Raw genomic sequence first — 22,865 nt, forward strand, 5'->3', positions numbered from 1 at the left:
AGCAGAAAGGGAGAGATAGAATGGGGTAAATTATCTCACATAAAAGTGGCAAGAAAAAGCAATTCTATTGGAACGGAAGAGGGTGCAAGTGAAGGGGAATGAATGATTCTTGTTCTCATCAGACTTGACTTAAGGAGGACATAACATACACACTCAGTTGGGTATCTTACCCTACAGGAAAGTAGGGGAAAAGGGGATAAGAGAGAGGGAATGATAGAAGGAGGGTAGAACAGGGGAGGAGGTAATCAAAAGCAAACACTTTCGAAAAGGGACAGGGTCAAGGGGATAAAATTGAATAAACGGGGACAGGATAGGATGGAGGGAAATGTAATTAGTCTTTCACAACATGACTGTTATGGAAGTGTTTTGCATAACGATACATGTGTGGTCTATGTTGAATTGCTTGCCTTCTCAAGGAAGGTGGGTGGGGAGGGAAGAAGGGAGAAAACTTGGAACTCAAAGTTCTAAAAACAAATGCTCAAAAAAAAAAAGTTGTTTTTTATATGCAACTGGGAAATAAGATATACAAGCAATGGGGTATAGAAATCTATCTTGCCCTACAATAAAGTAAGGAGAAAGGGGATGGGGGAGGGGGAGTGGGGTAACAGAAGGGAGGGCAGACTGGGGAAAGGGGTGATCAGAATATATGCCATCTTGGGGTGGGGGGAGGGTAGAAATGGGGAGAAAATTTGTAACTCAAAATCTTGTGAAAACCAATGTTGAAAACTAAAAAATACTGAATAAAAAAAAAAATCACCTGACTCCCACAAAGACATGACCAAACAAAAAACCTAAACAACAAAAAAGTGACAAAAGAAAATTGACCAGATTTAGAATCAGAGACCGAAGTAAAAACAGAATCAACCAATGACCACTTGAAAAACACTCCAAAGTGAAAACACTGAAGAATGTCACAGCCAAAATTCAAAGCTAACAGATTGCTCCTATTAGATATATATGGTCCTAATACCTAAAACAGGAAGAAATAAAGCTATAGAGCAATTAATACTTAATAAGTGTCAAAAATATTGAATAAAACATTAGCAAAAAAGGTATATATTAGAAAGAGTATACACTATGACCAGGTTTGATTTGTACCATGAATGCAAGGTTGGTTAATATTAGGAATACTACAAATACAACACATAATATTAATCCCCAAACAATAAAAATCAATAAATGCATAAAAACTTTTTGACAAGATACAATGCAGCTTCATGTTAAAAATAACTAAAATAAGTGGTCCATTTTTAATATAATAAATAATATCTATTTTTAAAAAGAGGTAGGAACACTAGAGAACTTTTCTAATGAAACCAAGGGTAAAAGAAGAATGTTTATATGTTCCCATTATTTATTTGACATAGTTCTAAAAATAATAGCTATAGCAACCAAAAAAAAGAAAAAGAAAAAAATGTGGATGTATTGGTAAGGAGGAAACAAAAGCATCCATTTTTGCCGATGAAGAACTTAAAATACCCTAGAGAGACAACTGAAAATCAACTGAAACAATAACTTCAGTAAAGTAGCAAGAGATCAAAAAAGTACACAAAATCATCCACCTCAGAAGGAAGAAATAGAAATGGAAATTTCATTCAAAGCATGTACAAAATTTCTAGAGCCACCAAGTCATCAGCGGGAATTACGACTACAGTTACAAAAATAAATACTGAGGTAAAAATTCACTATTGAACAAAACCTGCTGGGAAAACTAGAAAGCAGTCTGGAAGAAATCAGTGTTAGTCCAACAGCTCACACACAACGATAATCTCCAAATGGAAACATGACCTATATGTAAAAGGTACTGTCATAAATCAAATAGAGAAAGAAAGGAGGAATCTTGAACAACTATGGATAGGGAAAGCATTCTGGAACCAATAAAAGACCGCTATCCTCTCCTGTACCACAGGAGGGAATATAGGCAACTGAGATGACATCAATCTGAAAAAGGTGGCAACAAAAGCAATGCAGATAGAATTAGAAGGGAAACAGTTGACTTGGAAAAAATCTTTTAAATAAATTTCTCTGATATATATCTGATTTTATACACACACACACACATATATGTATGTATGTATGAACATGAAACTTTAAAAAAAAAGGCAAACTATCCACAACCATATGAAAAAATACTCCAAGCATTAATAATAAAAGAAATAAAAATTCAATCAATCAATAAACATTTATTAAGCCACTATTATGTGCCAAGTACAGTGCTAAGGACTTTGGATACATAAAGAGACAAAAGACCATCCTTCCCTTTAAGGTGCTTACAACATAAAGGAGGAGATAACACAAATATATACATAGCAAGCCAAATATAGGGAAAATAGTAAATAATTAACAAAGGAAAGGCATTAGAATTAAGAGTTGAGACAAGCTTCCTATAAAAGATGGGATTTTAGTCAGGACTTAAAAGGAAGCCAGGGAAGTCAGTAGGTGGAGTAAAGGAGAGAGAGCATGGGGGACATGTCCAGAGCTGAGAGGTGGAGTGTCTTGTTTGTGGAAAAGACAGGAAACCAGTGTCACTGGATCAAAGAGTACATTGCAGGGAAAAGTGTAATAAGACTGTAAAGGTAGAAGGGGCTAAGTTATGAAGGACTTTGAATATCAAATGCAGCACTGTCTATTTGATCTTGGCAGCAATGGAGAGCCATTGGAGTTTATTGAGTAGGGGAGTAACATGGTATGACTTATGCTTTAGGAAAATCGCTTTGGTGGTTGAATGGAAGATGGAATGAAGTGGAGAAGAGACTTGAGGCAGGCCAATCCACCAGCAGGCTATTGCAGTAGTCCAGGTATGAGGTGATGAGGGCCTGCACCGGGGTATATGGCAGTATCAGAGGAGAGATAGGGGCATATCAGAGAGATGTTGAGAAGAGGAAATCTAAAGGCCTTGACAAAAGCTTGAATACTGAAGAGTGACAGAGAGTGAGGAATCCAGGTGACTCCTAGGTTGTGAGCATGAGGAATTGGGAAGATGGTGTTGCCCTCTAAAGTAACAGGGAAGGGAGTGAGGGAGTGTGTGTGTGTATGTGTGTGTGTGTGTAGGGAGGCAAGTTAAAGTAAACTTTGACTTCCTCCTAAAGGAGGAAAGACAATGAGTTGTTTTGGATATGCTGGGTTTAAAATGTCTACTGGACAAACAATTTGAAGTGTCTGAATGGCAGCCGAAGAAGCAAAATTTGAGGCCAGCAGAGTTTTGGACAAGATAAGCAGATCTGAGAATCATTAGCATAGAGATGGTAATTAAATCCATGGGAGCTAATGACCACCAAGTGAAGTGGCATAAAGGAAGAAGAGAAGAGGGCCCAGGACAGAACTCTGAAGGACACCTATGGTTAGAGAGCATGATCTAGCAGAGGATCCAGCAAAAGAGACAGAGAAGAAGTCGGAGAAGTAAGAGGAGAACTAGAAGAAGGGATGTCTCAAAAACTTCGAGAGAACAGAGTATCAAGGAAGAGAGGGGTTCAACAGCATCAAAGGCTGCAGAAAGGTCATGGAGAATGAGGAATGAGAAAAGGACATTGGAGTTAGTAACTAAGAGGTCACTGGTAACTTTGGAGAGGGAAAAGAAAAAGTAGAGATGCCTATCATAGATGACTTTTTGAGGAGTTTGGCTACAAATGGCAGAAGAAATATAGGACAACAGCGGGGATGAATGGTTCGAGTGAGGGTTTTTTCAGGAGAGGGGAGACACAAGCATATTTGTGGGCAATAAGTGATGAGCCAGTAGAGAGGGAGAGACTGAAAATACGTGAGAGTGGGATGACAGAGGGAGCAATCTGTTGGAGGAGATGGTGGTCACTTGAACAAATAGAGAGGTTAGCCTTGGTAAGGCCACATCATCTTATGAGATGGAGTGAAAGACAGAGTAAATATACCACCTGAAAGCACCTGAGTGATGGGGATGAAGAATAGGGGAGAAAGGGGGAAAAGAGGGAGCTCATGGTGAGTGGCCTCAATTGTTTCCACACGAGGCAGGGTTCTCAGCTGAGGTCAGGGGAAACCAAGAAAGATTTGAGGGAGAAAGAAAAGATTTAGGAAAGTGAAAGTGGATGCTAAGTTGATAAGGGAGGTTTAGTAGGATTACCTAACTGTAATGAGAGTTCATTTGAGGTTCCCCAGACACCCATCAAATTAGTAAAGTTGAGGGGAAAAATTGAAAATTGTTAGGGAGGCAGAGGAGACACACCGTTGGTAGACTGTGAATTGATCCAACAACTCTTGAAAATAATTTGGATCTATAACCAAAATATCACAAAATTGTGCCTATGCTTTGGCCAAGCAATACCACAACTTTAATTTATACTCCACAGAGATCAAAGAAAAATGGAAAGATTTCACATTCATAAAAATATTTAGAGCAACACTTTTTTATAGCAAACTTCTGGAAATAAAGCAAGTGTACATCATTTGGAAATGGTCAAACAAATTATGGCACATAAAGATGTGGAATATGAGTGTTCTGTAAGAACTTATAAACCTAGGAGTATTTGCATGAACTAATTCAGAATGAAAGGAGCAAAACCAGAAAAATAATTTACACAATGACTACAACATTGCAAAGGAAAACAAAGTCCTAAAAACTCAGATTAATGTAATTACCAGTTATGACTCCAACAATCTGATGATGAATCAGGCTTCCCAACCCTTGGCAGAGATTAGAGGTGCAGAATAAGACATACACTTTCAGACATGGCTAATACAGAAGTCTTTTTCCAATGAAAGGTTTTTATGCGTTTTGTTGTTTTTTCTTGGAGGTGGATGAAGCTCATACAGGGAAGAAGCTTATGCAGGAAGAGGGGGAGGAAAGGTACTAACAGTGATATTAAAAAAAAGGAAGTGCCAATGAATCAGCAAAAATACACAGAGGGAAGCAAAGAGATGTTTAAGGGGGGAATGTATACAAGCAGGGAAGTATTGGAACTGCCATGTTACATTTGAAACATAAAAAACAAATTATGTTATGCATGATAGAGATGCAGGATGTCATATAGAATCCTCTTTTTCTGTTCTTTGTGTGGAAAAAGGTTTTAATTGGTCTGGCAAGTTCATAATAATAGAAAGTTAAAAAAATTAAATAACAAAGCAGATACAAGGACATCTGATAGTATAGGCAAAATTTCGCACATACAGGTCATCTCTCATCTCTTTACCACGAGAAAAAAGGGTTCTCCAAGATCAAAATTTAATTACTCAGAATTTAGTTTCCTTTTGGTGTTCTTTTCTTTTCTAAGGTCAAAGTGTATGTTATTTTCAGTCCTTTACTACCAAAAAAAATGAGCATATCACATCTCCACAGTAACACATTTGACTGGAAAGTGAAGAATATACAAGTTTCCATTGTACTGATTGCATGATGGTTTTTTTAAAAAGTTTGATTCAGTGGAGCAAAATGCTACCTTAATGGCTCTCACCCTAAAAGGTGTCTCCTACGTATATGTTAAAATCATGTAAGATTCCATCAAAACTGTAATAGAGAAACTGTTTTCAGCAATCCCCTAGTTAATATCCGTAACATAAGCAGCCACATGTTTGACAAAGGTATTTGCCACCATTATGGAGGTCAGTGTAAAGTCCAAATTGAATCAAGTTCCTCTAGATGGTAGGATTCTCTAGACACTCCTTTCTGTAGATGGAACTGTGCTGACAGCATCAAGTCCAGGAACTTCCTAAGCAAGATCCTTTTTCACTCAAAAGTTGGACCTAACTCTTGATACAAGAAAACAACAAACAGGTAAAGAATGCCGACTGTCCAAACTAGGAAATGCATTTGGATCAACAATGTAGAGAGCTATCTCTGTGAGAGTGTGAGTGTGTGTGTGTGTGTGTGTGTGTGTGCGTGTGTGTGCATGTGTGCGTGTGCGTGCGTGTGTGTGTGTGCGCGTGTGCGTGCGTGTGTGTGTGTGCGCGTGTGCGTGCGTGTGCGTGCGTGTCTTGGACAGGCATTGCAGATGGACAATGGATTAGTCCCTGCGTTGAATAGGAAAAAGAGAGCAAGATGGATTACATTTAGGAAATGTGCTCTGTTTTTAAATGGCTCCCTTTTCTCAACATCAACATCCTTGACTTGTGGAATTTATGGATTCACTAAAGTTACAGAATGCCATAATCTCTGAGCAATTAAAAATTACTCAAAAGGCAATGGAGAATATACACCAAAATATTTATATCACTTTTTGTGGTAACGAAGAACTGCAAACAAAGTAGATACTCATCAACTAAATAAAATGTGACACATTCAAGGAAGGAAAGATTACCTATGTTTTATAAAAAAACAATGAACATGACAAATACAGAGAAGCCTGGAAACACTTAAATGAACTGATGCAAAGCGAAGCAGAGCAAGGAAAACAATACCCACGATGACTACAACAACATAAGTTAAAGTCACAAAACAACAGAAAACAAATATTGCAAAATTACAACAAACAAGCACAGCCCCAAAGAAGAGACATAAGAAGATACCTCTCCCAACACCTTCGTAGAGGTGGGGAAAGGGAGGGTCTACGGGTGTGGAACACTAAATATACTGTCAGATTTTTTTCAATGTACTGATTGACTTTGTTGAATTTTTTTTCCTCTTCTTTAAAAAAAAAAATCCTTCATTCTAAGGAATGGTACTCTGGAAGGAAAAAGGAAGAGGGACATGGGAGAAATCTAGGTGATATAAAAATAAAAGATATCAATATGAATATATTTTTAAACTAGTTTAAAAAAAGGGAAATAGAGAGGCACAGGACAAGTAGCATAAAGGCTACTATTAAAGTGACATATGACTGAAAAACAGAGTTAAGCGAGTACATATGAAAAGGTAGGGATAACTGATGGAAAGTCTGTATCGTCCACTGGTACATGCACAGCAACAAGAGGGCCTGAGGAAGGTCCCTAGCATGCTGGTGGAATGTCTACTGAAGATTTATGGAAGGACAGGAACAAGAGTCACAGAAGATGAGAAGGTATTCATGGATTACATCTGTTCCATCAGAGTGTACCCACATAGATGTGATCACAGATCCCTCAAAGTGTGCACAATCTGCTAGATAAACCACTTTCCACTTGTGTTCAATGGTAAACAACTGCCTAAAATACAAAATACTCATTTAAATTTCACCATATTAAGACTTACAGTGATCTTCTTGTATAAAGCCATGACATTATCATCATCAAATGGTAGAAATCCACATAGTAGTGCATATAAGAGAATTCCCATGCTCCAAACATCTGCCTAAGGGAGAAAACATCCAAACTGCATTAAAAGCAAATTTTAGACTAATAATAAATCTTCTTGTGTACTGTAAAGTAATTTCTTATTCACTGGACTATTTGAATAATGGGAAGAATAAAGGAGTTGGGACTATGAAGTTCAAATAAATTCCTAGGTCTTAGAGGCTTCAGACAACATAAAGTCTCCACTCTGTCAAAAGCATGTTAAAAAATCTAATGGCTTAAATATGCACTACTGAGATGATCCTAGTAATTATAGGACCAGTTTCAAATTAATACCTGGAGAGATACTATAACAAATCATTAGCAATCATCTTAGAAAATCATAACATAAACCTACAAGACATTTTCTTTTTCAGTAAAAGCAGCAATTAGGAGTCTAGACTTAGAGCTGAAAGGGTACTATGAGACCATTATTCCAAATCTCTCTTTTTTCAAATGAGGAAACTGAGGCCTTAAGAGTCTGAGAGTCAGATTTTTAAACAATGTTAAATTCAGGAAACAGTATCTAAAAAGCAAAAGAATAAGTTTAAAAAAAACATTTATTAAGCATACTTACTATATGTCAGGCACTAGGGATACAAATACAAGCACGTAAACTAATCACTGCCCTCAAGGAGTTTACAACCTAATGGGGGAAGTTATACACACACACACACACACACACACACACACACACACACACATATATATGTGTGTATATGAATATATGTGTGTGTGTGTGTGTGTGTGTGTGTGTGTATGAGGGTAGTATCCAAGGAGGAGTGTTTTGAACAAAGATATCATAGGGAAAGGTAACTGCAGACATAGGACAATAGACTGACCCAGACAAAGGATGGTCTGTAAATCAAAATAGTGTAAAAATGTCTATACAGGTTCACACAACGATCTTTAAAAAACAGTTTAGCTCCAAGCGTAACCTAGAAACACAAAAAAGTAAAACACATAAAAGTAAACCTAGTAGCCTAGTGTTGGATAAACACTACTACTGAGAAACCTGGACAAAAATCTGGCAGAAATTTTTAGACCAATACCTCACACCTTATACCAAGGCAAGCTCCAAAAGGACATGTGACCTAGATATAAAAGGTCACATTGAAATAAATTAGGGAAAAAAGGAATTGATTGCCCATCAGATCTATGAATGACAACTCAACATCCATTTATAAAGTCAATGTGCCCTCAGACACTAAGGACACAAAAAACAAACCAGTCCTTGGCCTTTACAATTTACTAGAAGAGCTTACATTATTACTAGCTTTCTCTTCTATAAAAGGCCAACTTTACAATATCACACTTGTCACTAAACTTTCAAAGTTTTCTCTCCAAGTCTCCCTCCCACATTTAAAAAAAAAAACACATAATGAAGCTGGTTTCTTCATATATAGGAAGGACAATGACCAAGTGTCATTACAATGCACATTTTGAACTTTCACCCCCTGTGGTGCTAATGATCTGTTTACATACTCTTGGCCAATCTTCCTTTGTAAATGCTTAATGGCAGTCATTTATAAAATACATGGCAAGGCTGTGGCCATAGAGAAGTCCTTCTCCCTGCTCTGAGCTCACGGAGGGCCTGTATCCCCTTGGCATCCTGCCGTAACCAGCTTAGCTAACCCAACCCAGGATAGTGCATTAACCTTTAATACAAACACAACTACAAGAAGAACACATAGATACCTCTGATCCAATATAGGATTTGCCTTGAATTAGTTCAGGGGCTGCATAAGCCGGACTCCCACAACATGTCTGTAGATGGTAATCCTTGTTACCCTGTAGAAAAGACAGAATATTAACTATAAAGGATTCAACAGACAGCAGAATAGAACACACTGTAAACTAGGGGGCATGAAGGGGAAGAAAAAAAGTCAGGCTTCTACTTCATGACAAGTGCATTCTAACTGGACAGATTCCTCTCAGTCTCGTGACTAAGACAGGAATCACAGAGATTATGCCACTTTGACACACTCAAAGTTAAAGTGGTTCTTCCTGTTACATGAAGGGAAGGGCACAGAATTAAAGTAACTTTCTGGGGTCTCAATAAGCAGAGACCTCATTGATTCAAAAAGCTCTACAATTTCAGGCTAGCACTAGACTAGAAACCAGGAAACCTAAGACCTGACCTCTCCTTTACCACAACCTGTGTATAAGACAAGCCATCTGTCTCAGCCTCAGTTCCTTAATCTGCAAAATGAGAAGGCTGCATGACATCAGAAGAGTCAAACACAAGACCAACAGCAGTCCTGAGCGCTTCCTGAGATGAATTAAAATGTAATTGGGAAATATTTAACAAAACAAATAATGAGATAAAACACAGATTGTCTTATATTTTAAAACTAAGTCACTGTGGCCTGCAGGGATCCTTATGTACATTTCAGTGACCCATTTCTATGAGTTTGACACCACTGACTATCTAATCTCTGAGGTTCTTTCCAGATCTAAAATTCTGCTGAAATGCTACCAAAATGAGCAAGAGGACTAGCAGGTAGTAATGGCACATAGGTCCTAGGGCCTAGAAGGAGCCACAATGGAGGTTATCACAGCATAATTTCACACATTCACCACACAATCCCTCCTGCTGTAGAAGCAGCACATATACCGGGACGCTTCGCAAGAGGTGGAAGCAGGAGACCAAGAAGTGATCTTGGGGGGTGGGGGGAGCAAGATAAAACAAAAATAAATCAGTCTACAGTACACGAAATGACTGTTAGGACAGACTACGAACTACTTGAGCTTCTCTTTTCCCCTAATCTTTTCCCCACTTCTCCTGTACTCTCTTTCTTCTCCTTTTATCTGTGTGTAATATCTACCCAAGACACCAACAGGCAATGCTTTTCCCCATGTAGGGTGCCCGGGCCTAAACAGTTTTCTGACCACTATTCTAAATCATCTGGTTTTCATTTACTCTTTTGTCCATTCCAAATAAAAGCAACCTCATGTAGTTCTCTGCTGATAAGATCCAAAAACCTTCTCTACTTAAATTGAGGGAACTCTTTTTGCTCATAAAATTTCTTCTTTACTTACAACTCAGTGTTTTGGATTGTGGGGAGAGGCAGGAGGAGGGGGAATCTGGACCAAACTCAGATCAATACTTCCATTCAAATACATTTCCTATATTTACTTGCCAGGTTACAGTGACACTCACTTTGTTTCAACCCATAAAATATAGGCAGTGAAAAGTGGTAAGACAGCCACTCAGGACCATCAACACAGAAGAAAAAATTAGGCTAATAAGTGCTTTGGCCATTTCACATTCAGGCCACTTCTACAGTGGCAATGACCAAGTTGTCTATATTAAGAAGGTAGGAAATCTATGAAAGGCAAACATCTGGGAGTTTATGACCTCAGAGATGTACTTAGTCATCCTTAAGGTTCAGATAACCCAGGCATGCAGGAAAATTAATATTAAACCATCTAAGGGATGGTTGTGATTCATTATTTAAAATCAAACTTAAATATAACAATTTTTAAAGTGAACACACATTGAGCTACAAATAGTCTTAGGCAAGTATGTACAGAATGCACTGAAGTCTTCTACAGATGAGCTATTTGATAGGCCAAGGTGAAAGATGATAAACTTTAAATGTTGTTTTCGATTACTAAGAATTTCAGTCTCATTTAGCAACAAGATTAGACTTAAGTAACTCAGAAGAAGTTAACTTCAGTGATCACTGCATTTTAATACTATATAAGATGTGTTAAAAAAAAAAAAAGACAACTCATCATTATCAGCAGGTTGGCCACACCAACTCAAGAAATATTTAACAGATCCATTATCTCAACCATAGAGACTAAAGTACAACCACACCTCATTCTGTGTAATTCTTGCCCATTTCTTTCTACAAATCCTTTTCTACAGGCTCTCCCCATTTAGATTTCATAACTTCCTCTACACCTAGTTGATTATGCAGTAAAGCACCTAGGCTCTCCATCTCTTAACCCTTGCTTGATAGCCAGCTCACCTCCTGTAAATCATGTTTACTGCATGACATCTTTCATGTCACATTTCGCACAGTCACCCTGCATGCTAATAGACAATAAAATAATGCTTATTCAATTGAATCGCTGAAAATAAACTATAGCCTACTTACATGGGTCTCATTCCACTGCCCTTTCAGTCATCTGTGATAGTACTGCATACATGATTTGTGAACATGTAATATCTCTAGCAAAATACTGGTATTTAAAATACAAAGCTTTTTCAGCCTAAAATAACATGCCAGACCGAGCTCTGATAGTATAGCATCCAGGAATCCAAGTCACTTGACACCACACTGAGACATGCAAAAACAAGTGCAAAATGGCTGTGGGTAGGATGGTGAAGCCCTCTTATGCAATGTGGATCTCGGCCTTTCTGTGAGCTGAGTGGAATGAATGGGGGTGGGGACTTTTCAGGGTGGCTCAGGGCTTCTGATTGTCAGCTAGGCTAAGTTTCCAATCACCTGACCTGTAGGAATCCAAAACTTAGAGCAGCCTGAACCCCCACACACACACACTCCCAGCACGAACCTCACCAAATAAGGATAAAAGGGTTTTTAAGAGTTTGGCACTGGCTAAATTGTACATGGGGTAGTAAATTTCCGCGTTTAGATTGTAAGCCTGAACTCCACCAATGAGAGTAAAAGGCCAGTGGTGGGGTGGGGGTTAGGGTATAAAGCTAAAGTTCTGCCCTATGGGTGCTGCCTCTCCCTACCGATTGTCCATGGGTTCGGAGACCGCCCTTTCCCGCAGGATCGTAATAAAATTACTTTTTACTTTCTACCTGAGAAGCCCCCGAGTTTAATTTTGGGTTTAGTTGTTGTCCCACACAGCCCTAAGTCTTGTGCATAGTTAAGGGCTACAGAAAATTCTAAGACTTGTAGAACTTTTATAAACATTAATTTAAATTTTAGAATTCTATCCAGCAACAAACAAGTTGCTATACTTCTAAAGAGAGCACTCTACATTTATACTGACGTATTTGCTGAACTCTTACTCCTAGGGTAGACGAGGCAAGCTCACTGAAGCAGCAAGGCATCCTGAGGAGACAGGTCCAGCCACCACCACTTCCCCTCAGACCCCTCAGGGGCAGCCCAGGACCCTGAACCCAAGAGCCTTAGGAATGACCAAGCCTCCAGCCCAGGCACCAGCCTGGGAAGCAGCCCCTGTGAGGAGGCAACCCAGCCACTGTTCCTGGGAAACCACAGCCATGGTTACTGAAGACCCAGAAAAGAAAGTTATCACCACAAACCCCTTGCACTCACAAATGGTTCAACATCAGACAATTATGATTTTAACAGTGAAAGTGACATGAAAATAGAGTCATTACCATCTGCTTTGCCGCTGCCCCTTGGGCACCATGGGACCTGACTTTCTGACTTGTAGATGAAACCCTCCATTTGTGTTATGGCCCCCATACAATGTGAGCTCCTTGAGACTAGGGACTATTCTACTATTCCCTTTGTATCTCTAGTGCTCAACGCCATGAACTGCATACAGAAGTGCTTAATAAATGCTTCATTCATTCATTAATTAATTCCAATAAAACTGATAATGAAGTTGCAGCTGAACATACAAAAAGCTCCTAGGTTGGTCCTTTCTGAAGATGAAAATAAAGGAGCTGATTTCATTACATGCCCAAAGGCAACAAGAAACACTGTTTTATGGGATCCTAGGTCTTCTTATCTTACAGTATCTGTGATTAACACAAGCAAAAAGACTACCATAGGTCAAAGTCCATTGTAAAGTATAAAGTGGCAAAATTCTGCTAAAGAACCCTAGAACATTGGGGAGGGGGGAGGGGAAGGGGGAGAGCATTAGCTTTAGAATTGGAGAACCTAGGTTCAAATTTTGCATCAGATGCTTTTGACCTGTGTGACCTTAGGCAGGTCACTTATTCTACCTGTACCTCAGTTTCCTCATCTGTAAAATGAGGGAATGGGTTTAGATGGTCTCTGATGTCCCTTCTATCTCAAAATCTATGATCCTGTGAGACCGTTCAACATAAACCTTGGTATTTTATAGACACAGGGTAGGAAACTGAAAAAAGAAGTGGAAAAAAATTTGAGAACTAAAAAAAAGAAAGAGAATAAAATCATGCACATTACTCAGAAACTTCATGCCTAAATATTGTGAATGTTTTCTTTAAGAAGAGAGTTGGAAAGAATTCACTACGACAAACACTAAATAGCATGAAAAAGGAAATGGACTAAATACTGACAGGAAACTAGTTACTTATTTGTAGGCAATCAGGTCATTAACTGATTAGTTATCAAAGGTCAAAATTGTCACCACCAAATTAGGAAAATAAAGGTGAAAAAACATTGCATAAAATAACAACAGTTCAAAATTGACCTATTTAAACAAGCTATTGCCTCTGGAAAATTGTAACTAGATAAAACTAAAGATTAACCATGATTATCGCCATTATTTAGAGATGCTTTATCAATTGGAAACAAGCATCATGATTTGATGACCAAAAGGACCCAGAAACCACCTCGGCCAGAAAACACTAATCTCTTTACTGACTGAAGAAACATGAAAGGCTATACTGTTTAACATATAACATGATTTGCAAAACATGACAGAAAACGGCAGAAGCATATGGTCAGTATTGCCTCACAAAATAAGATCTAATAGAGGGGAAAACAATCCTGGAGAAAGCTTATACAGTGTATTCCACCTGAGCTAGATTTGCCCCAGGAATATTTATAGACAAAACCAGTAGTGAAATGGACTAGAATGGCCAGGGTTTCTATAGCAATTGATCCTCATAATCAATGACAGCATAACCACACTATTTGGACTTGAGCATCTCAGAACCAAGTATGTTATATGAGAAGGCAGCAACAGCACTTAAGATGACAAAATGAAGAACAACTGAGCCTGACTGCAAAGGAAAGCCACACTTGAGCTGCTGCAAGTTTAAAGACACTCAGATCTATCTTGTCTCTCAAGATGGCGGCTGGAAAGCAGGGACTTGCGTGAGCTCCCCGCCAGGTCCCTCCAAACACCTATAAAAATGGCTCTGAACAAGCAGAACCCATAAAATAGCAGAGGGGAAGCAGGGCTCCAGCCCAGGAAAGCCTGGATGGTCGCAGGGTAAGGTCTATCACACAGAGCTGGGAGCTGAGCAGAGCAGAGCCCAGTGTGGGCTGCCCTTGGACCAACCAGACCGGGAGCTGGGCGGAACAGGCCCTAGCGCCCTTAATCAGTGAGCTATGGCAGTTACCAGACTTCTCAACCCACAAACACCAAAGACAACAGAGAAGGTTAGTTGGGAAAAGCTGCAGGGGACAGAGTGAAAGGAATTGGTGGTTTGGCCACCACCCGGAGGCAGCAAAGGTGATGCAGTTCTGAGGCTGCTTACAGAGCTACAGCAGCGGTTGCTTCCAACTCCAGGCCCACCAGTGGGAGGGATTAAGTGGCGGGATCTGAGCTGGAGTGCCAGCCAGCTGAGATCTGAGTCCAGCCGGGGTTGGCGGTTCTTGGGAGGCTGGTATGGCAGAGCTTGCTGTGCAGAAATAACTCTGAAAAACAACAGCGCTGCCCCTCAAGCTTGGAACAAAGTACTCTCTACTCTACAAGCAGTCATACCCCCAAGAAAAACTCAAGGGTCAAGCAGTTGGCTGGGAACATGGCCAGGCAGCGAAAATGGACTCAGATTCAGACTTTGAAATCTTTCTTTGGTGACAAAGAAGACCAAAACATAAAGCCAGAAGAAGTCAACAAAGTCAAAGAGCCTACATCAAAAGTCTCCAAGAAAAACATGAACTGGTCTCAGGCCATGGAAGACCTCAAAAAGGATTTGGAAAAGCAAGTTAGAGAAGTAGAGGAAAAATTGGGAAGAGAAATGAGAGTGATGCAAGAAAACCATGAAAAACAGATCAATGACTTGCCAAAGGAGACCCAGAAAAATACTGAAGAAAATAACACTTTAAAAAATAGACTAACTCAAATGGCAAAAGAGCTCCAAAAAGCCAATGAGGAGAAGAATGCCTTGAAAGGCAGAATTAATCAAATGGGAAAAGAGGTCCAAAAGACCACTGAAGAAAATACCACCTTAAAAATTAGATTGGAGCAAGTGGAAGCTAGTGACTTTATGAGAAATCAAGATACTATAAAACAGAACCAAAGGAATGAAAAAATGGAAGACAATGTGAAATATCACATTGGAAAAACCACTGACCTGGAAAATAGATCCAGGAGAGATCATTTAAAAATTATTGGGTTGTGAGACGATCCAGCCATTTTGGAGAGTAATTTGGAACTTTGCCCAAAGGGCCACAGGAATGTTCATACCCTTTGACACAGCAATACCACTTCTAGGGTTGTATCTCAAAGAAATCACACAAGTGGGAAAAGGACCCATATGTACAAGGATATTTATAGCGGCTCTTTTTGTGGTAGCCAAGAACTGGAAATCAAAGGGATGCCCATCAATTGGGGAATGGCTGAACAAGCTGTGGTATATGAAGGTAATGGAATACTATTGTGCCATAAGAAATGGGGATGATACAGACTTCATAACAACCTGGAAAAACCTACATGACATAATGCTGAGTGAGCAGAGCAGAGCCAGGAGAACATTCCGTGAGGACCAACCCTGACAGACTTCGCTCTTCTCAGCAACACAAGGTGCAGGGATAACTCCAAAGGACTCACGATGGAGAATGCTATCTACATCCAGAGAAAGAACTATGAAGTTTGAATGCAGATTGAGGCACACTTCATGCTTGCCTTTTTCTCTTCTCTTTTGTTTTTGGGTTATTTTTTTTTTTGCTTCTGTTTCTTCTTCCTCACGATTCATTCCATTGGTCATAATTCTTCTCCGCAACTTGACTAGTGTATAAATTAATTCAATACAAAGTTATACGTGGTAGTTATATGAGATTCCATGCTGTCTTGGGGATGGAGGGGGGAGGGAGGGGAGAAAATCTGGAACTCAAAATTATGTAGAACCGTCTGTTGTAAACTAAAAATAAAAATAAATAAAAAAATAAAAAATAAAAATTATTGAACTACCTGAAAGCCATGATCAAAAAAAGAACCTAGATATCATCTTTCAAGAAATTATCAAGGAGAACTGCCCTGATATTCTAAAACCGGAGGATAAAATAGAAATGGAAAGAATCCACTGATCACCTCCTGAAAAAGATCCCAAAAAGAAAACTCCTAGGAATATTGTCGCAAAATTCCAGAGCTACCAGATAAAGAAGAAAATAATGCAAGCAGCCAGAAAGAAATAACTTGAGTACTGTGGAAACACAATCAGGATAACACAAGATCTAACAGCTTCTACATTAAGGGATCAAAGGGCTTCGAATATGATATTCCGGAGGTCAGTGGAGCTAGGATTAAAACCAAGAATCACCTAACCAGCAAAACTGAGTATCATGCTCCAAGGCAAAATATTGACTTTCAATAAAATAGAGGACTTTCAGGCTTTCTCAGTGAAAAGACCAAAGCTGAATAGAAAATTTGACTTTCAAACACAAGAATCAAGAGAAGCTTGAAAAGGTAAACAAGAAAGAGCCTTAAGGGACTTACTAAAGTGGAACTGTTTTGTTTACATTCCTACAAGGAAAGATGATGTGTATAATTCATGAGACCTCAGTATTAGGGTAGCTGAAGGGAATATACATATAAAGACAGACAGAGGGCACAGGGTGAGTTGAATATGAACGGATGATATCTAAAAAATAAAATAAAATTAAGGGGTGGGAGAGGAATATATTGAGAGAGGGAGAAAGGGAGAGATAGAATAGGGTAAATTATCTCACATAAAAGTGGCAAGAAAAAGCAGTTCTGTAGGAAGGGAAGAGGGGGCAGGTGAGGAGGAATGAATGAATCTTGCTCTCATCGGATTTGACCTGAGGAGGGAATAATATACACACTCAACTGGGTATCTTACCCCACAGGAAAGAAGAAGGAAGGAGATAAAAAAGCAGGGATGATAGAAGGGAGGGCAGATGGGGGAGGAGGTAATGAAAAGCAAACACTTTCAAAAAGGGACAGGGTCAAGGGAGAAAATTGAATAAAGGGGGATAGGATAGGAAGGAGGGAAATATAGTTAGTCTTTCACAACATGAGTATTGTGGAAGGGTTTTACATAATGATATGCATGTGGCCTATGTTGAATTGCTTGCCTTCTTAGGGAGGGTGGGTAGGGAGGGAAGAGGGGAGAGAATTTGGAACTCAAAGTTTTAAAAACAGATGTTCAAAAAAAAAAAAAGTTTTTGCATGCAACTAGGAAATAAGGTATACAGGCAATGAGGCATAGAAATTTATCTTGCCCTACAACAAAGTAAGGGAAATAGGGATGGGGGGGGGGAGGGCAGTGGGATGACAGAAGGGAGGGCTGAGTGGGGAATGGGGCAACCAGAATATATGCCATCTTGGAGTGGGGGGGAGGGTAGAAATGGGGAGAAAATTTGTAATTCAAACTCTCGTGAAAATCAATGCTGAAAACTAAAAATATTAAATAAATTACATAAATAAATTTTAAAAAATAATAATAAAGACACTTGGAACCTGACTTCACTTTTTCAGGTTCTCAAAAAGAAGGTTCCAAGGAATTAAAAAAAAATATGAGATGCCATGTGGCAGAGCAGGAAGGGTGCTGGATTTGGAGTCACAACACCTAGGTTTGAATTCTGTTTCTCTTACTTACTATGTGACCTTGAACAAGTCACTTAACTCTGGACCTCAGTTCCTCGTTGATGACCTCCAAGATCCTTTCAAGCTCTACATCTCTGATCCTATGTTTTAAAGGGGAAATGAAAAAGACTCCTAATCTTCCTGCCACACTGTCCTCCTCCAGCCCCAAGGCCATGCTGATTGGCAAGAGGTCATCTAGTTAGCCAGTCACCCACCATACTCTCTCCCTGTCATCTACCCTGCCCTCTGTTATGCCCTGACACCACACCCTATCTTCCTGCTGAGGGATGGTAGTGCAGTGCCTCCAAGTAAGACCTCTCAGTCCTGCCCTAAAACCACACAAACTAGTGAGAGCTTCCAACATCTACCCAGCTGCAGCCCACCAAGCATACCACCTTCTTCCTTCCTACCCCTCCTCACCATCCCTTCCCACTTCTTGCCCTGGGAGCAGTATTAGTACCACCAAGGCTTCTGGAAGAGGCTCATCTTTCAACTACTTTATAGCCCTATTCAACATCACTGACTTCATCCTTCTCTGGTGATAATCATTTAATATCAATTTAGTACCTTCAATAAGGGCCAGAGCCTGAACTAATAATCAACCAGAAAAAGAGCCTGAAGCTATGCCTCTCTGTTCTCTGAGTTTACTCAGAGAATACCTCTTCCTATGTCAACAAGGCCAGATCGGGCTGACTTAAGAACATTCTTTCCTCTGACCATTAAGGATGAGACCCTTAACCCAAGACACTATCTTGAATAATGTCACTTTTTCTTTTATGGGCATATACTATGTTATGGCATGGTAATGGTAAATTAAACACAGAAACACTGGGCTGTAGTTCCAATTGAGCCTTGTCAAGTCTCTTTCAACTTAGAAAAGTCCTTTCTTGTATCACGGTTAAATATACATGGATATCATAAAATTGAGTAACACAGACATGCTGAGTTGCAACTATTCTAAGAATGTATTTAAATCTTCTTATTCTTCTGTTCAGGCAGTCATATTTTGTCTGGCTCCATACATGTATGTATCTGCTAGCTTTAAGGGAATAAACAATATGCATTTACATATCACCTAGCCTGTTTGCCTCCTTTAACCAAACTCTCGAGTCGACACTGGCCACAACTCAACCCTATTGGAAACATAAGCTCCCTGAGAACCATCTTTCTTTCGTATTTCTATTAACAGTATGTAATACGCATTTAAGTGCTTTTTTCATTCATTCAACCAAGAAAATATCAGCAATTACTCTCAGCGATACAATAATCCACAATAATTCCAAAGAACTCATTATGAAAAATGTTATCCACCCCCAGACAGAGGACTGAGGGACTCTAAAGATTAAAGCTTCCACTTTATTTTCCTGGCCTTTTTTTTATTTGGGGGGGAGGGGCGGGGCAGGGTGCAACACGGCTAATAGAGAAACGTTTTCTATGACTTCACCTATATAATGGGTATCATACTGTTTGTCTTCTCAATGGGTGGAAAAAGAGCTGGAGGGAGAAAAATTGGAACTCACAATAAAACAATAAAAAATGAAATTTTGAAAAAGCAGCAACTACAAACCCTTTCTCATAGGCACACTTCTCACCTTTATAAACATTTATCAGAACTGGTCTATGCAATCACAAAGGGCATCCCTGATGAAAACATGGGAACACTCCTAAAGAGCAAGATTTTAAAGACAATTTTTTACAGTAGATCCTATTTTCACAGTCAAATGAGAGGCAGAGAGAACATAATATCCAAATGTTGTTACTAATTATACAACAAGCATTTGACTCAAAAAAGGCAGATTTTCCTCCAACAAAGTGTCTCCATGCATAGACCAAAAAGATTCTTTTATAGAGGCAGCCACAGAAATTATCCAACATCCTTTTATTATCAGTGTAAAAGGCCATAAAACATAATCAATAAAGTGAGCAGTGGAATTCCACAATGTCTCCTCGGTGAGATCCATAACCACCCAAATGAAAACAGCCTAACAATCCACATGGGAAAAATCAAGCAGATAAAGAATGAAAGGTGCACAGATTACGCCACATCAAACAGGCAGTACACCAACCTTGGTCATTAGTAGTGTGTCTTGGATATGCCCTACAGTAGATATGTGCATCTGGACAGTGAGCTGAGCCCATATTTAAATAGGAAAAGAAGAAGTTTTGCTTTGGAGAAATGATGTAGTACTTTCAATAATGCCGAAATGCTCCCTGAAACAAACACTCATCTTTTTAATGCCAATTTTATCCTGATGGATAACTGAATCACAGAGATCTCAACTCCAAAACAATCAGAATTGTAGGTGATCCAAAGAGCAATGGAAAAAAACAAATGAAGTGTAAGCCTATAACACACTACCTAACAACACGCATATAGGAAATGGTGTAGAAGACAACATTCAGGTTCTAGTGGGCCTGTGTCAAGAGAAAAGGATTAACAGAGAACCTGAACTCTGGTATTAATGATACATTAAAGGATTAAGAAGAAGGTCTCTAGCTGGGAGATTGGAGTGAAAGGGTCTTATACAGAGGATCACAGGAAAGACACAGACTAGAATTCACATGATCAGAAATTGGGGCGAAGTTGTGATTTGAACTTGTGGAAGGAACTTCATTCATGACCAGATCATGGATCCATCAAAGGATATTTAACTTCTTTAAAAGCTGATTCTACTAAAATCAGAGCTATTAAAAATTTTCCTCTCTCCAGCCCACACAAGTACTAAATTTAGACTCTTCTTAATAGGCCAAATAGTGGTCAATGAAAACAAAGCAGGAATAAATTCAAAGTAGCATATCAATCTTGAGTACAAAGAATAGCACAATTTTTTTTATAGTCCCTCTCAATCATATCTCCTCTAATTCTAAAATTCAGTGACTTATATAGGATGTTATCCATTAAACATTTTAATATTGAAAAACAAAAGAGCAGTGCTTACAAGTAAAATAAGTTAACTCATGATACGTACTTTGGGCTTTGCACAAAGACCGAAGTCAATCAACTTCAATTTATGGTATTCATCAATCAGCAAGTTTTCCTGAAGAAAAAAAAAAGGATTTCTAATAACTAAGTTTTCTTGATCAAAGTACATTAACATTATAATTTTCTTCTTTATTAGTCATGTATAAAAGGGACAAATTTTGCAATAGTTAATTCTGGGCAGGGGTGACCTTACTGGTATTATTAAGGGGATAAGACTGATAAACAAAGGGGGAGAGAACCTGAGAATTTGGACCAGATAAAAGAATCACATCAAGGTCTGCTCAAGGACTGGGCTTCTAGGATTGTCCCTACCTCACTCTGTCCTAGTCCCAAGAGGGAGAGGCTAGATACCAAAGGAAAAAGACTAGTTAAGAGTGAGAAATCAACCTTCAACCAAACCACTAAGGGCTTGTACCTTCTATCTAAACCTCAAATCTACCCAGAGTATGAGTGCTGCTACAATCCAACAATGCTGCTCTTGAGTCAATGAGAACACTGTCTCCTTCACTGAAGATTAAAATCTGCCTTGCTTAGAGCTAGACTCCAACCCCTAAAGCAGGAGTTCCTAATGTGGCACTGTTTTTCAAAAAAATATTTTAATAAGTGTATTTCAATATAATTGGTTTCCTTTGCTAACCCTACTTTATTTTATGCACTTAAAAACATTATTCTGCAAAAGAGTCCATAGGCTACACTAGACTTTCGAAGGGTTTTATAACCCAAAAAAAGTTAAGATCTCATATTTTAGAAGAGGGCCTAGATATGTCTCCCACCTCACCAACCTAAATTGTGATTCTAATGTGTGCTTTTATCACATCCTGAATATCCACGTACATCACTTGAAATACATCCTAGCCGGGCTGTATCTCAGAGATCATAAAAATGGGAAAAGGACCCACATATATACAAAAATATCTATAGCAGCTCTCTTTGTGGTAGCCAAGAACTGGAAATTGGGGGAATATCCATCAACTGGGGAATGGCTGAACAAGCTCTGGTATATGAATGTAGTGGAAAACTATTGTGCTGTAAGAAATGATAAACAGGCAGACTTCAGAAAAGCCTGGAAAGACATATATGGACTGATGCTGAGTGAGCAGAACTGGGAGAACGTTGTACACAGTAACAGTCACAGTGTGTAATGACTGATTTTGATAGACGAAGCCCTCCTCAGCAATGCAAGAACCTAAAACAATTCCAAAGGATTCATAATGGAAAATGCCATCCACATCCAGAGAAAGAACTATGGAGTCTGAAAGCAGAGCAAAGCAGACTATTTTCTTTTGTTGCAGCTGTTTCGTTTTTTTCTTTCTCATTGTTTCTCCCATTCATTATAATTCTTCAATACAACATAACTAATGTGAAAATATGTTTAATAGGAATGTATATGTAGAGCCTATATCAGATTGCAGGTCATCTTGAGGAGGGAGTGGAGAAGGAAGGAGAGAAAATTTAAAACTTATGGGAGTGAATGTTGAAAACTAAAAATGAATAAATTAACTAATAAAAAAAATACATCCTAGCTGCATAAGATTAGGCAGAGACAGGGGCTGAGTTCTGAGACAGGGGGTCCAGTAAATGGAAGATAAGGCCCTTGGAAGGGGGTCTTTGAGAACCAAGTGAATTAGTTGAAATACGGATTCAAAAAAAAGAGTCTAAAGTTAGTCAATGAGGAATATACTGAGATGAAAGGAACTGAAACTAAGTGTAAAGATTACCTCTATTAGTAAGTTCTCAACACTCTGTTCCTTCCATTCGAGTGCCTTCCTTTTGCTTCTTAACTTTGTTTCACCCTGAATACACATTACATTTCTATTCCCTTCCTTCTACTTCCTCTTGTATCTTTTATGAGGTTCCTTAGGTATGTTTGATGTATGAATGGGTCTATTGTTAATGTTCATCTCAGCCCTCTGTGCATTCAAACAGGTCATTTCCCATCACTGGAAGGCACTCTTTCATCTCTTCCTCTCAGAATCTTCCTCTGACCCACTCAGAAAGCTTCCCTCACCTCCTC

The 22,865-nt window shown here is 39.0% G+C and overlaps 1 protein-coding gene across 1 annotated transcript in view; it reads right to left on the bottom strand.

Moving 5' to 3' along the window:
* MELK (maternal embryonic leucine zipper kinase) overlaps positions 1-22,865 on the bottom strand; it is a 94,519-nt gene that overhangs the window by 51,749 nt on the left and 19,905 nt on the right. The window contains exons 6-8 of the mRNA XM_036736301.1: positions 20,838-20,906; positions 8,911-9,003; positions 7,133-7,231 (exon numbers count right to left, since the gene is read on the bottom strand). Of these exons, the coding sequence (XP_036592196.1) occupies positions 7,133-7,231; positions 8,911-9,003; positions 20,838-20,906 (261 nt within the window). The remainder of the gene's footprint in view (positions 1-7,132; positions 7,232-8,910; positions 9,004-20,837; positions 20,907-22,865) is intronic.

The sequence above is a fragment of the Trichosurus vulpecula genome, chromosome 1, assembly GCF_011100635.1.
Source record: "Trichosurus vulpecula isolate mTriVul1 chromosome 1, mTriVul1.pri, whole genome shotgun sequence".
Classification (NCBI taxonomy): domain Eukaryota; kingdom Metazoa; phylum Chordata; class Mammalia; order Diprotodontia; family Phalangeridae; genus Trichosurus; species Trichosurus vulpecula.